At 33.4% G+C, this 16,994-nt stretch overlaps 1 protein-coding gene across 1 annotated transcript; it reads left to right on the top strand.

Annotated features, from left to right (window-relative positions):
• Window positions 1-5,830: 5,830 nt before the first annotated feature.
• LOC127844714 (tereporin-Ca1-like) lies at window positions 5,831-9,363 on the top strand. Its single transcript, XM_052375143.1, has 3 exons — window positions 5,831-5,922; window positions 7,672-8,544; window positions 8,726-9,363. Exon 2 carries the CDS (start codon window positions 7,693-7,695, stop codon window positions 8,500-8,502), a length of 810 nt encoding a protein of 269 aa, XP_052231103.1. The 5' UTR covers window positions 5,831-5,922; window positions 7,672-7,692; the 3' UTR covers window positions 8,503-8,544; window positions 8,726-9,363.
• Window positions 9,364-16,994: the final 7,631 nt, after the last annotated feature.

Genomic DNA, 16,994 nt, shown 5'->3' on the forward strand with positions numbered 1-16,994 from the left:
AATAATCGTTTCAAAATCACACACCGTATCAACCGTTATTATTTATAGCTATCATTGGTTGATTTAATGGTCCAGCGTTGTTTATACCGGGGTGATTAGTTGGCTTTTCTAAACTCGTGCTTTTCCGAAATCAGTTTATTTACAACACATTATGGTATGCTTGGTTGAATATAACTGTGATTTTTACGTTTACACGTGTAATTAAGTATGCACCGCTCCACATCGAAATTATAGAAATATGAACACCGGAAATAAGTAATATAACGATTTTTACTATGATTATAAAACAAAACTTAATTTGTACACGGCTTTATTTTATATGTCCTTATTTGGATCCACATGTCACATGTGTTCGAACCCTCTTAATGACTTTTAAGATAGGAAAGCGGCCATCACCTTGCAATGTAGGCGATCTCCCTTGAATGTATGTTTGCATATGATTTTTCATCAACGTGGTAAGAACTTTTATTTATTATAAACAGTTATACATGATCGGGTGCTCTAGTTTTGTTTTGAAAAGCAGTTTAAGTGCTAGGATTGTATGTAAAGAAAGTTATGTATCCAAATGAATGAACTTTTTTATGAACAATTAATGACTGCAAGTTTGCCCCACATTTGACGGATTCTTTCAAAATTTGGAATTCTTTAAACATTTGAACAGTCGACCAGAAGTTCGATCATTTGCAAACATTATCTTGTCAGTTTTGGGGCAAGACAGGCAATGTTTGAGGTGTTCGAATAAGCATATCAGTACCAAGATGATGTTAAAATTGACAAAATGGTTGCACAATCTGATAAGATGTTGACCCTTTAAAAATTTATTGGTACACTATGAGCATGCTGAAATGTGTATGTATACGTTTTAGAATCAGGCACAACGATTGTGAAATCGTGTTTGGTTTCAGATGCTGACATTGTCTGAAAGTCAGCTTGATCCCCGACCATTATATATATGTATGACCTTATATATGTAAATGGTTATACATTCATCTTCTATGAAACCACCTGGTTTTGATGCTTTGTCTTTGGAATGCAACATAATGGTATTCCATTAAATGTATTCAGATCTTGACCCTATCATTCTGGTAACATGTTTTCCATAAAAGTGAAAACTGAAAACTTAAACAAAAGTATTTTATATAAAGATATATTAGCAGAGTACACTTTGGAGGTGACAAAAACATGCCTGCAAGAGTTTGAACACTTTTTATATGACTTAACAAAACCTGGTAAACACTCCAGCACTCATAGGTTCTGCAAAATAATCATCGAATTTGCTCATAAATTGATTCAATGTTATTCTTGCCAAGTTCAAAGTTTTTCCCAATTATTATTAAACTCACGTAGAACTTTTTTTGAAATCTCGGCTGAGATGGCTATGTGAACAGCACATAACCGTTCAGGTATGTGGGCCTAATGTAAATAGATTGTAATGCATCGCACAAACATATACATCATCATTAAATTAATGTCCAATACATGCAAATAACGCGACATTCGTCATAAAAATCAACAAGATATCCCCATGATAAATCAGGTAGATGAACATGTATTTGAAAAAATGTACACTTGTCTTGTCCATATCAGTTATCATCTCTTCACAGTTGAATTGAAAAGAAAGGAGAATGGTAAATGGTACTCCAAAAAAAAAACATTATCGCGTTAATATGACATGGCAATCATGGGTGGTTATAAACAGGCCCAAATCAGTGAGGTTTGTGAAACAAATAATGTAATTAAGGATTGGTTTTAGGCGAGCGCATGTGTTTGGCAGCCAAGCCGTCGCCTAATATGTCATAAAAAGCATACGCTGACACATCGAAACTTGCGTTTAAAATAAACTTGACATTTGAAACCAGAAAATTACAACGAAATGATATTCATTTGCAAAGAATATAAATCATATAGCCGCTTCATAGCATTTCATTCACATATATGGAACTTAAGTGCGAATCATATGAATATAATCATTTTTCCTTCTGTGAAATTTCCAATTTTCGAGAAAGTGATCTAACATTTCTATGAAAAACGTTCATTAATTAAACGTATAAGTAAAGACTGTCAAAATGCATTTTGCGTTACAAATACCCGAATAAAAAAGAGGTTGTTTTTACGAAAGACATGCTCTAAAGCTTGATGAATAAATATAAAAAATATTACATGTGAAGCAATAAGCTACATTGATGGTTGTTTTCACGAGACAGACGATCAGGATGCAGAGACCTGGTGTTGGCTTGCGAGCGACAAACTGCCTCACTATGCTTAACACGTACGCTCTATTATTTGACAATTCTTTTATGCTATACACAGTCATGCTGTCAACAGGACATTTGGCTCAAACTCATTTATTTTATAATTGACGTTCGAGTGTTTAAGCCGACAAGCAATTATATGACTATACGTTCGGCATGAAAAGACATTGAAAGGAAACGAACATAATTCCAAACGTTTTTTGCACTGGTATAGGTTGGTGTGTAGCAAATATTGTATTACTATTTACATTTAATAAACGGTTTTGATATGAAATGCTTTTCGTTTTGCACTTGTTAAAATTTATGTTGGCTTTGAATAAAAAGCATTCGCAACTGGTACGATTATTAAGCGTTTGTAACCATGTCACTGAATATCTCCACGCAGTAGCTATCCTTCTTGTTTGATGTATACTTTTATAAAATACGTCTATTACTAACAGGGCGTTAACAATTCTTTATAAAATAACTTTAAAAGCCTAGTTATTAGTGGTAACGCGTTTGATGAGCTACTGAACGTCCCGGATTTTACTGACAATTAAGACCTATACATTTAGCTCAAGAATTTAAATTGAACTAACACTAACTTTCGTGGTATTAATTACGTTTTAATTTATGAATTCGGCTACCTTCATGTGATTCGTTTACGCAAACGACATAGTTTGCCAAAGTTTAATGAGCATGCCATGTATACCGTATATATTTTCCTGTGGTTGTATTTTTGTTTTCACCAGATATTGAATGTCACAGTGTACAGATTATTTAATGTATTTGATGATATTTTCCACAACTCGGATATTATTAGCAATTAGATATATTATGAGAAAGTCGACAGCAGATCATTAAATTACCACTTAGAAATGATTGAATTCTGCGGTATGTTGGTCACAGTAAATCAGTTCACATTAGAATGCGTCATCTCTTAAAGTATTACAAACTGGTTAAATTATTGTATATTGCATTTCAAAGCGACTTTCTAAGATGCCTATCAATTTAATTGCGGCGCAAGAAGCCATTAAAGTTACTGAACACTTGAGATCCGTTAAAGAGAAACATAAAATACATGTTCGCCCCTACAATAACTCTAATTACATACAAATCAGCAATATTAAAGTGGTTCGTGCTAATAACATTGACGCGTGTGTGATCATCCCATTAGAATCTCCTTCACTCAAATGACTTTTTCGTCGACCCAAAATGAATATGGCATCCAAAGTTCATCATAGGATATGAACTCGTGGGTTTTTGTGGATGGTCTTACATAACAACGGTAAAGGAAAGTTTCAAAGGAGCATATATACACTATACACGAATAAAAACCTGAACCTGATATTTATCTTTTAATGGTGCAAATTATGTTGACAGCCATTTGCAACGTCCGTCGCAATAGTAAGCGTTCAATGCGGTGACCCTAGTAGTGCTCACTTAATATTTATAGCTGGTGTTGTGTAACACAAGTAGTTTGAATGAACTAGACTGTTTTCATTCATACCGTTAATAATGTTTGCTAAATAAACTACGACAACAGTTTTCTTTGTGCTGTTTGGATGCAATACAACACATACCCGTACATATGATTTTCATATTGCAGTCTTTATAGGATGTAACAGTTCACATTTTTGTTAAAACTGCTTGACACATAGTTAATATCTTTCTACTCCCTAGTTCGATTGACAAACTACGAATGAAACATTGGTAACCTTATAGATATAAAAGTATTTTTTTTATGGATGATGGTTTCTCTTCATGCTAATAAATATATAATCTCCTTTTTGTTGTAATATATTTCCAATGACAACGACAATATGTAACTTATATGTTTATTATTCGAATCTTTTTGGCCGTCGCGTTTTCATTTTCGTGAGAACGGTTTAATTGGTTTGACTGGTTAAGGAGGCGCGTTCGGTTTGTCATTGGTGCTTGGGTGAGTGTTGAGCTCAGATGATCCTCAGATCGGTTTAAAATCCCCATGCTTTGCAATGATCGTTTCATGGCGGTTTTCCGTTTTAAGGAACATAACAATTTCCTTGACATATTTGTTGACGTTTCATTTAGCTGTATTGTATCGATTGTATAACACGATTCTTCAAACTGATCCCTTTATGTTTATATTTGTGTGTTCTTAAAAACACGTTAACAGTTTGTGCATTTTTTAGCGTAATTGTCAATGTTGCATGTTTATCCAATGTGTCGCTTATGCAAAATATGATAAATTACATAAATGCAGAAGCAACATTGTAATACTTAAACATGTATAATTACAGCCCACAGCATAAACAAGATATATTACATAAGGAAAGAAAAAGGCCACGCCATTGTGGAAAATCATCATCATCATCATCATCATCATCATCATCATCATCATCCTCATCATCATCATCATCATCATCATCATCATCATCATCATCATCATCATCATCATCATCATCATCATCATCATCATCATCATCATCATCATCATCATTATCATCATCATCATCATCATCATCATCATCATCATCATCATCATCATCATCATCATCATCATAACTACCCCCAACATCATCTAAAGCATCATCATCACCACCACCACCATCATCATCATCATCAACATAAACATCATCATCACCATCATCATCATCATCACAATCATCATCATCATCACCATCATCCTCATCATCATCTACAAGCTATGTTGCCTTGTTCCGGACGTGCGCATTTATCTTGGGCTCGTAGCCATACAGTAGGATGGAGTCACGTACGGACGCATAAACATGCATTCGGCGTTTTCGCTCTTCACCTGACTGTGATCTTTTCACAGCGGATAATTAAACACTGGTCTTGTAATAACAAGGTTTAATACGATTTTTTAATTAAATATTGCAATCGTTTGAAGATACCTGTAATCAACTTTAAAAATAAGCGTGTACGTTTTATTACATTTACACCGTAAGTCCAACAAAAAAGCATGCATTGTGTTTAGGTAAGAACAACATTTCTTGCAGCGTAAACATAGATGTTTTATTTTAATATTTAATTATATCAATGATCGTTAAGGAAAAGGCTTGAATATTTTTGAAAATCTACCATTGACCGGCCACTGAGGCCAGTATTTCCTAAATACTTGAAATTTAACGACTATATTTACTTAAGGAAAAGTGCTTTGTATCAAGCTTTTTAGTTTTGGAAACATATAAACTTCTAAATACTGCCCTTCAACATGGAAATAGATGCAACGTGTTTAATTTATATTTTGCAATTGCTTAGGTATTCATAACCCAAAAAGCAGTATCCTAGCTAGTTAGAATTGATTTCAGACGTAAAATTAGTTAATGAATATTTAATATTGAGCGAATACAGCGCAGTTGGAAGTCACCTGTTCATTGAACCTTGGATGTTTATGTAAAATACACGTTGAAGATACGATACAATCCGTTCAATAAAATAACGCCGAATGTTACCATTTCGCCTCACGTGTTCATTTCTTGAAAACTGCAACACAAATAAAACGTGTAGGCAGTTTCAAGTAAGAAACATGTGATTTGTTCACGGAAATCTAATTTGTGACATGTTTAGAGTGGATAAAATATTTTGATCACCTTCTTTTCATTGGTCGATTTGACCCCAGAACAAGTATAAATTACAAGACATAAACTAAGCGAATTTAAGCTTGAAAGTGATTTACAAATCACAGGTAAGAATATAGTTATGTTATTTATTTATTTTTTTGTAAAACAATTCAAAGGATATGTTTATATTTTTAAAGACAGTTACAATTTTACGTCAACATACTTCAAAACCTCAAAACGTTGTTTAGTAGGGTACGCACTTATAAATTTAACTTTATATTATTTTGACTATTACAGAACGATTGTGTTTTCATGATTGGTGTCGCATGTAGTGATTTTTGAAAGTCGCTGTAAAAAGCCTTGTCACGTAATTACACGTTGTTCCTTGATTACACACAGTAACAACCTAAGTTCATTTCTGATTTCATCGCGATTTATTTATGTCGAATACTTCTTTTAACACAACGCTTGCTAATGTACACGAAATACAATTTTACAGCGCGGCAGCCTACATGGCCGCCACGTCAAGAAGACGTGACAACTCTCCAAGTTCTTTTCAAATCTAACCGCAGATCTTTTTTTTACTAACTAAAACACTGCATTTTATCCCCAGGTTAATTTACATAAAATATACTTGTAATTTCCATTGGTCACCAAGGTCCGTGCTTATTACGGATTGGTTGACTTATTAGAATGTTCTAGAAGGAACAACCTATTCATGTATTTACTTGCTCGCCAAATGCACTAAAATCTAATCAATTTATATTGGTATTGAGTAATCAAACTTGTGTATCCTTTGCAAATAAGGCTTTTCGGTGACCCTTTCATCTGTGTTGTTTCGATGACCATGTGTGGGTACTATTAATCTCGTGTCTATATGCTGACCCTGAACTCATTTTTAAGTATATGACCCTTCGATTCTTTATCTAAATGACTTTTCATTTGATTGATCCCAATTATACCCCACCCTGGGTGTAAACGTATTTGTGTTCTTACTTGAAATAAATCTTAAATCAGGTCTTAGTTTATGCAAATATCTCCCAAAAATGTATTATTAAATTCTCAAAATTCATCTTAACGTTGCATTTACATATTATTGAAATATTCCCTTATTAATTTCCATCATAAGAATAAACGATATGTTATAAGCTGTTACATGACAGCCTGTCTGTCCAATTAGATAGAACGTGTAACGAATAACGACATTCAAACCGATAAAAACTCCATTTGCATGATGTTTTATTTTTTGAAAAAGTTGTCTTTGATAAAAAAATGCATCCATACATATGTAACGAAACTAACAAAGTATTAACACTTAAAAGCCATGTATTTTAATGCATCTTGTAAATTAACAACTTCGATGGCGTTGATGAACGCGTTGTAGAAATATTCGCAAGACGAAGACTTTTGAATTTTCCAGCCGCTTTATGAGGATTAAAATATTACATTGGTTACTTGATATAAGTAATAACCGTTAGTGAACGCTTGAATACCATTCCAAATGTAATATAATTCTCGAGCTACAAAAGTCAATAACATAATAACCTCGCTCTCATTTTCTAAGCCTCGCATTAGGCTGATCATAATTGACAAGTGTTACTGAGTGTTCTTTTTTACCCAACATTTTAAGTGTTGGTTTGATTTGGTAGATACTGAACTGCCTTCCGTACTTCAATTTATGCATACTGTTATGAACATTAACTGATTCACTGTATAATACTGAGTATTCCAAAATCAGTTATTGATATTTTATCAAGAATGCGTACCATACCTTTACCATACCTTTATTATCTCAGTATATTTCAAATTATTCTTATTTCAAATTTTCGATTATTTTCTATTTACTTTGATATTGATATACTTTTTCGTTCAAGAATCTGGCTGAACCATAGAGAATGGCTTCTCCACTGACAATCGCTACCATCTGTCTGTTACTGGGTGAACAAATAACAAAGATTCAAGCGCCGATACCTCACAACGCAGGTCGAAAAGTTGTGAGTGACCTCGCAAAATCTATCCATGATAACATGGAAACAAATCAAAATAAAAAGCGTGTCCTGCCTCTCCTCGCTCTTCTACCCGCCGGGATAACCGCCGCCAAATTAGCCGCCGCCGCGGGGGTTGTATCGGCTGGGGCAAGCCTTGCGACTATGACAATTAAAGCTCTCACACTATTGCCATACAAGGTTACAATGGGCATGGAAGTTGACAACTGGACCAGGTTTAATATGGTCAATCCGGAGGTTACAGTAAAGAGTGGAGTCATTGCTACTTCTCCTGTTCCCGTTTTGTCGGGTCAAAAAGAGGCGATGGTGGCAAGAAAGACAGCATATTCGGCTACTGGTACCTTTGGTGTGGTGTCCTGGGAAATCGAGGGTAAATCTCGCAGAGTAGTCGTTATGTGGTCAGTACCATATCACTACTATGGGTACAGGAACACGTTAGCTGTCGGAATAACAAAGCAAAACGCAAACCATGATGGTGGATGGGCTGACCAAATGTACAACTATGGAAGTAACGCGTGGATAGGGTTTGAGAGGAAGGAGTATTACGACAACGTAAAAACCGTGGCATGGGAGGCCCCTGACTTAGGGTTGATCGTTTTTGCGACCATGGGTACTGTACAGCACGCTGTAGTTCAGGTCACCCTCTCTGCAAAGGTTGTGGGTGACCTCGCAAAACCTATCCAGGAAAAGCTTGGATAAGAATCAAAAGAAAAAGCGTCGCATACACTTCAAACAGTAGAGGTATGTCTTTTTTTGTATATGTTTTGTACTCTACCTACGGCATAAAAAATACATTTCTTATCATTTGGAAAATACGGTTTGTAATTTTGTTTTATCTTATCATCAATTATGTTTCCGTACTAACAATAATTGATAGATTTAAATACCTCTGTACTGATAATTAAGTATAAGTATGTTTCAGTCGGATGAACGTCCGGGCGAAGTTACTGCTGATGCGATCAGGCTTGTTTGATATTGGCGTTATAACGGCAAGGCTTTACATGTACTTCAAGATTACTGCAAGGCTTTACTTCAAGATTACTGCAATGCTTTACTTCAAGATTACTGCGAGGCTTTTACTTCAAGATTACTGCAATTCTTTACTTCAAGATTATTGCACGGCTTTTCTTCAAGATTTATGCATGCATGATTTTCTTCAAGAGAACTGTATTGCTTTACTTCAAGATTACTGCATGAATGTACATCAAGATTATTGTATTTCTTTACTTCAAGATTACTGCACGGGCTTACTTCCAGATAACTGCACGGGTTTACTTAAAAAATACTGCATGACATTACTTCAAGATTTTTCTTAACGGCTTTTAGAGCAAGAAATGACGACATTGTTTATGATTGATATGTAACATTGTCTTCCTTAAATTTTCGATATATTTCGTATATGCACGGTGTGTATGTGCTTCCATTTCTTACCTGCTTGGATGATACATCTGTTTTAGTTCAAAAAATAACTTTACATAATAACTTGTGTTTAAATATTTCAATGGTTTACCATTATAATTGTGTCAACTTACATGCCTGTCAATTAATTACATACAGAAATAAAATAATAGTATTCCATTCAAAAACTAACCACATAATAATAGGATTTCACACATTGTTTTGTTAAATAAAAACACTTCAAATATGTTCAATTTATCAACACCATGCAAATACACTTGTTATATACCTGTTTTGTTTATTTTATTTAATACATGCGCTGTATCAGAAAACAATCCATATAAAACGACATAAAAGAAACCAATAATAATGTCAAATAATACTTTTTAAACAATTAGTCGACGCAATTAAGGGCTATACGAAGGACATATGATAGTGAACACATATCCGTTACCTGTGTAAATGTTCTATTGCTACTGTAACTAATGGGGAACAATCGTAAGCAGGCTATATATTTGCAATCATTTCTGCTTTATCCGACTTCGTTTTTTCAACAGCAACCAATGCCTTAAAGTCGTTGAATTGCTAATAGTTTTGTTTGAATTGGCAAAACTTTTCACATGATCATGTATGTTTATCTCCTGATTTTTGGCATTATTTTCAATGTGTTGTGTCTTTATTACCGCAAACGCATTTTTTTCACATTTAGGACAAGTACAAGGGAAATGTTATTGAATACAAAGAACAAACATTTGTTTTCAACGGTTACCGTCAGTTATATGTTAATGTCAGATATCTCATTTTCTCAATACCGCCTATCAAACTGCGTATTCATAAACAGTAATTCCAGGGCTATATATTATACATGTATTCACCTCGAGTGACAGCTGATCTTTCTAAATTTGAAAACAAAGACGTCTGTTTCGTAGACAGAGCAACTATAGACTATATAATATTTTCGTTTAAGACAGGCACAATTTTAAGCAGCCATTTTGTACCATTAACGGTTCAAACTGTCTTTGTTGTTAATTTGCAATCTTAGAAGGAATTAACAAAACAGTAGCTCAACGATGGAAATAACTGTTGCAAGGCCATATCGAATACATATTATAATTTTACTTAACTTGATGGTTTTTAGATGCGGAAAATACAAACTTTAATATCATCGCAGCGGACCGCCATTACGGAAAATTATTATGTCAGTTTCTTTTCATGCAAAGTCATGAAAGTTATTTCATAAAAAAAAGAAATACTTGTTAACTTACTATTTACTCCGATAGCATTAGAAGAGAAACTCGCAGAATTGCTTACATGCGAACTGCATTCTTTATTAGTAATGTCACTTTTTATAAATATAAGTAAATGAGTTTGTAAAAGGAAAAGAGATAACTCGTCTATGATCAAATTAAAAGTTATCATGCTAGTTACGTCCTCAGTAAAGCTCGAATTTAAATTTTGTGCGGTGAGACTGAAAAATATTGTCGGTAAATGATACATCATAGAAAATGAATTTTGGTAAAATGAACTGAGGCTAGATACGGGTAGTATCTCTAGCTTTCTTTGATGAGATAAACACACTTTTCATTCCTGTACATGTTACATCTCACTTGCTATCATATCAATATATATATACGGCATTTATCTATCTCTATATATATATATATATATAAACCCTTTTGATTCTTACTTTATAAAGTGTCAAGTTCATAAGTGTGAATTTTGTAATTTAGAAGTTATAAAACAAATTTTGAAAACATAGCAAGGGTTGTCACTTTGAAATTGATTTTCTTGATTAATCCGGTTGTTTGTTCTGACTTGTTTTGTGATGACTCGTTCTATTTAACATTAAAAGCTTGACAAGGAATTCACTACAAAGTATTTAATGCAAATCCCGACTAGATGATGTTTTATGAAACCAGGGAAATTATTTGGTTTAAGGGATCTGGGTGTCAATGCAACACAAAGAATAATCGGTATATTTTTTAAAACACCTGTTTGTATCATCCTACTGATTATGGCTTAGAGTTTTTGCTTAAGGATGATAATTTTTTGAAAACTAGACTTTATCATTGTAGACCATAAGAAGACAATCAACATGTACCTATTGAATAACTGACAGTGTACCTGTTAAAAAGAGGAGAAATCATAAAACAAAGTTGCCATGGATTCATAACATAGACATACATTTCTACATGGTATGCCCAAAATAAATTTATTCTGAAAGGCTCGTTAATTGTATGTTGATAAATCTTATAATTATTTTGCCATGGCCCAACACTGTTTTTAAGAAAGTTTAATATTCTTAGTAAAAATAAAACTGTCAATGCTGCACACCATCGTTAATTTAATTTGCCAGAGTAACACACGCTTAAATGAACTTGTGTCTTTTTAGATTGTATGGACTCTTCGCTGTGTCATGAAGATATGTTTTGAATTTAATCAACTCACAAATTGAGATACTTAGCCGTCATATAAGTTAACAACAAACATTGATTGTCTGTTAAGGTAAACATGTCGAGTTTGCTTCAACTCGTCTTTATGATAATATTAATAAATATACTTAATTAATTAATAAAACAATATTAAGGTAGCTTGTAAATAAATTATAATCAGGCTCCGCTTAACTTATACAAGTTTGACACCTGCTTATTTTTGTTAAAAAAGAACTTGCGGCGATGATGAGAATTATATCTTGTTTGAAAATTTTGGTTTTGCTGTGGTTATAATTACATTTGAGTATGTCTCCGTAATACAACGTGTGTTAGGTGGCTGGTAGCTTTGTCATAACATTGCAGAAGAAACAGCTTGAACATAACATAACCGATGCTGATGTACTATGTCTGGAAATTATGTGGGTAATGCCCTGACGTGTGTGTCATGTTATATAATATAGTACAAAAAAACGCTACTGATGTAACCGTCATTTACTATTTCACTTACACAAAGTGATTGCATCAACACTACACGTAAACACGACCGTCTGTTATGTCACATGAAAACAGGGTTGCCTTTTGTCGTTAAATAATCGGTAAATATTAACACAAAATCATCAATACAATTTTTTATACCATTTATTAACTGGGACTCAAGACTTGCAATGTCCATTGATATTTCGGAAATGAAAGCATTACGATGTTCTGTATTCCATTTAATAACGGTTTTTTGCGCTTGGGAAAGACACGCTATTTTTATAGCACGCTTAAATGAACTTGTGTCTTTTTAGATTGTATGGACTCTTCGCTGTGTCATGAAGATATGTTTTGAATTTAATCAACTCACAAATTGAGATACTTAGCCGTCATATAAGTTAACAACAAACATTGATTGTCTGTTAAGGTAAACATGTCGAGTTTGCTTCAACTCGTCTTTATGATAATATTAATAAATATACTTATTTAATTAATAAAACAATATTAAGGTAGCTTGTAAATAAATTATAATCAGGCTCCGCTTAACTTATACAAGTTTGACACCTGCTTATTTTTGTTAAAAAAGAACTTGCGGCGATGATGAGAATTATATCTTGTTTGAAAATTTTGGTTTTGCTGTGGTTATAATTACATTTGAGTATGTCTCCGTAATACAACGTGTGTTAGGTGGCTGGTAGCTTTGTCCTAACATTGCAGAAGAAACAGCTTGAACATAACATAACCGATGCTGATGTACTATGTCTTGAAATTATGTGGGTAATGCCCTGACGTGTGTGTCATGTTATATAATATAGTACAAAAAAACGCTACTGATTTAACCGTCATTTACTATTTCACTTACACAAAGTGATTGCATCAACACTACACGTAAACACGACCGTCTGTTATGTCACATGAAAACAGGGTTGCCTTTTGTCGTTAAATAATCGGTAAATATTAACACAAAATCATCAATACAATTTTTTATACCATTTATTAACTGGGACTCAAGACTTGCAATGTCCATTGATATTTCGGAAATGAAAGCATTACGATGTTCTGTATTCCATTTAATAACGGTTTTTTGCGCTTGGGAAAGACACGCTATTTTTAAAGCACGCTTAAATGAACTTGTGTCTTTTTAGATTGTATGGACTCTTCGCTGTGTCATGAAGATATGTTTTGAATTTAATCAACTCACAAATTGAGATACTTAGCCGTCATATAAGTTAACAACAAACATTGATTGTCTGTTAAGGTAAACATGTCGAGTTTGCTTCAACTCGTCTTTATGATAATATTAATAAATATACTTAATTAATTAATAAAACAATATTAAGGTAGCTTGTAAATAAATTATAATCAGGCTCCGCTTAACTTATACAAGTTTGACACCTGCTTATTTTTGTTAAAAAAGAACTTGCGGCGATGATGAGAATTATATCTTGTTTGAAAATTTTGGTTTTGCTGTGGTTATAATTACATTTGAGTATGTCTCCGTAATACAACGTGTGTTAGGTGGCTGGTAGCTTTGTCATAACATTGCAGAAGAAACAGCTTGAACATAACATAACCGATGCTGATGTACTATGTCTGGAAATTATGTGGGTAATGCCCTGACGTGTGTGTCATGTTATATAATATAGTACAAAAAAACGCTACTGATTTAACCGTCATTTACTATTTCACTTACACAAAGTGATTGCATCAACACTACACGTAAACACGACCGTCTGTTATTACAACGAGTTACATCACGAACAAATAACATGTGTTGAATCTAATAAGACAAACAAGTATTATGAAGCGATAAGGATATCCCATTCATGTATATTGCTGTGGTATATGTGCTGCCCTTAATTAAACATGTGTCATTAATACAAATATAGCTTTAATTAATCCGAGAGTTTACATATGAGATTTCAATAAGATTAGTTTAGGTAAAACAAAAACAAATACTAAAACACTGTGTATGTTTCAAACAAAATATATAGGAGATAATTATGACTCGTGCTATAAAAATAGCGTGTCTTTCCCAAGCGCAAAAAACCTTTATTCAATGGAATACAGAACATCGTAATGCTTTCATTTCCGAAATATCAATGGACATTGCAAGTCTTGAGTCCCAGTTAATAAATGGTATAAAAAATTGTATTGATGATTTTGTGTTAATATTTACCGATTATTTAACGACAAAAGGCAACCCTGTTTTCATGTGCTCTGTGAACTTAAATACATAAACATTTGAGACACATGATAAAAACAAACGAAAATGGTACAATAAGGACTGTAAACAGAAACGTAAAGAATATAAAGAGGCTCTTTACCATTATATTTAAACAAGGGCGATAACGCCGGAAACATAGTACTTGAGAAGAGAAATCTTTACAAATACTTATGTCGAAAATGCTAGGCAGATTATAACCGTAAATTGAGACGCAATAAGGAAACTATACAATCAAAATCACCTACATAATTTCGGAAACTGTTAAGTAAACCGTAAACAAATAAGAAAGGGGAAAAATAATTTAAACGAGTTTGTCGACCATTTTAGAACTTTTGCAAATAGTGGGGCTATTCGTGATAATGAATACAGTTTTAATTTTGTTGAGAATGTTGACAATTGTAACAAAAAGGTAAATCATTATCCTGAACTAGACATACATATTTCGTTTGAAGAAATTATATCGGCCACCAAACGTTAGGTTAACAATAAAGCATGTTCGTCGGATAGCATCATATACGAATACTTTAAAGAGTGTTCATGTTATAGGGCCTGCATTTGAACTGCTATTTAATGACGTACTCCGGCAAATTTTCCAGTAGCTGGTCCACTGGCATGATTGCCCCCCTTAATAAAAAGGGAGACCCTTAAGTCCCAAATAACTAACAGGGTATTACTCATGTGAGTTGCTTTGCAAAGCTTTTCACAAGTATCTTGAACGAGCGTTTACAAAAGTGGGCACTTGACAATGATATTATAACAGATGCACAGTTCGGGTTCAAACCGTGACACAGTAGATAGTGATAGCATCGTAAACTGTAAATGTCACATCTGAAATGAAATAACCGCTGGATTACCACGTTTATTTTTAGCGCTAGGCTCTCCATCAATTATACCTTAATGAATGCTTTTCGTTATTTAAACTCAACCGCCAGCATAAAATGAATCAGTTATTCAAAAATACGTTTGGAATCATATACCCAATATCTTTGAACATTACTTAATTTCCCAATTGTCATTATGTCTATACACATTTTACCTTAAATATATCATATTTTTATTCGAAAGTAATATATTTTAAAAATATCTATAAATATTAAAAAGAACAATGCATTGACAATGTTTATCTCACCGAGATTCGAACTGGACATTTGTCCGCATTATTACAGGTCATTCGAACTGTAAAAAAACGTGTAAGGTAATACGTCTATTTAATGCATTTCTCCCGTTAGGTAAGGTTCGTTATAAACGCGATACTGATCATTTAAGCTATTGTTACATGAGGTCTAAACTATTAAGTTGCACAGATGTGTAAGCTGTTTGAATTGTATGCCTGTCAACTTGTTTTAATTCAAACAAAATAATTTTGATTTATTCATTGTGTCGTTGTAACAACCTGGTTATTTTGTTAACAAGCACTGTTAATTGAATTGTGCATAAATATGTTATCACGAGATATGTGTCTTGTTTACTCGAGGAATAAGTTGTATTATTCTAACTGGTATTCCTAGATTAAAGATCAACTTACAATTCAACCGCAAAATATAGGCATAATACAGCATACATTAATTGTTTACTGTGCAAACAAATGCTTAAAAATCTTAATGAAACTGACTATTAGTTCTGACTTCACGTCATTTGTCTTTGCGTCATTCAAACGTGCCCTGTATTTGCAACTTCTAGTTTAATTTATTAATAAGTACAGTAGAGTTAGCGATTGTGTTCCGCAAGGTTGCGATTAATAGTGATTGCGTTTTTAACCATTTTAAACGGTTTTTAAGCGTTTTTTTTGCGTTTGTTTGCGCTTAATTCATTGCTGCATGCGTAGCGATGAAAACCGATGAAAGGGCGGGACTTATGTGCACTATATTTAGATATGTCCTATTTATAGATGTATAGCATGCCGTATAGACAATCCCATAAATCGATAACTCCCGGATAACCGCCCCTGAATGCTCGCACGCGACGACTGAAGAACAATACAGGGACCATAGGTCCCTGAACAATAAAAGGAAGCGAAGCAATGTTATCTAATATATTTGAAGATTTAAATAGTTTCTTTGTCTATAATACCATCGAATGCATGCGAAAATAACGCTGATGAAGAAGACCTGACATGCCTAAACATGCACAATCAGTATTAAAGGCAGCTGTATAAATATAATACTACTTGGGTATTTGTTTTCACGGACCTTTCCAAGAACATTATGCCACCTTAAAACTACGAGAAATAAGAGATCCAAAATTGTGTTCTGTTATCACAAAACTATGAAGAATCTTCTTCAAAACGATACAAGCTTAATATGAGGAGGAAATGATAAAACCAATCACTGAATTTGTGCGTGAATTCAGGCAAAGCTAAGACAATAAAAAATAAGAACCTCCGATTCGCAATTTTAGCAGCTTTATTAAATACATTAAATTAATTTCTTTACAGTGGTTACGTTTTAACAGAGGCCGTGGGACCCCTTATTAGTATATGAAAAAATCGATTGATCAATAATGTCTTAATGTTTAGATAAGTAATGATAACCTCCTTTACAATTATTTTCAAAGTTACATGTCTGTTATATATAAGTATGTATTTATCTCTTAAAATGAAATAAAATTCATGCCTTCGGCATCCAGCTTTAACTAATCGTCATTTATTTCATTGATGG

Source organism: Dreissena polymorpha, chromosome 9 (assembly GCF_020536995.1).
Source record: "Dreissena polymorpha isolate Duluth1 chromosome 9, UMN_Dpol_1.0, whole genome shotgun sequence".
Taxonomy (NCBI): domain Eukaryota; kingdom Metazoa; phylum Mollusca; class Bivalvia; order Myida; family Dreissenidae; genus Dreissena; species Dreissena polymorpha.

What these genes read in the sequence shown, in the direction of transcription:
- LOC127844714 (XM_052375143.1), top strand. Translation starts at nt 7,693, where the DNA reads ATGGCTTCTCCACTGACAATCGCTACCATCTGTCTGTTACTGGGTGAA.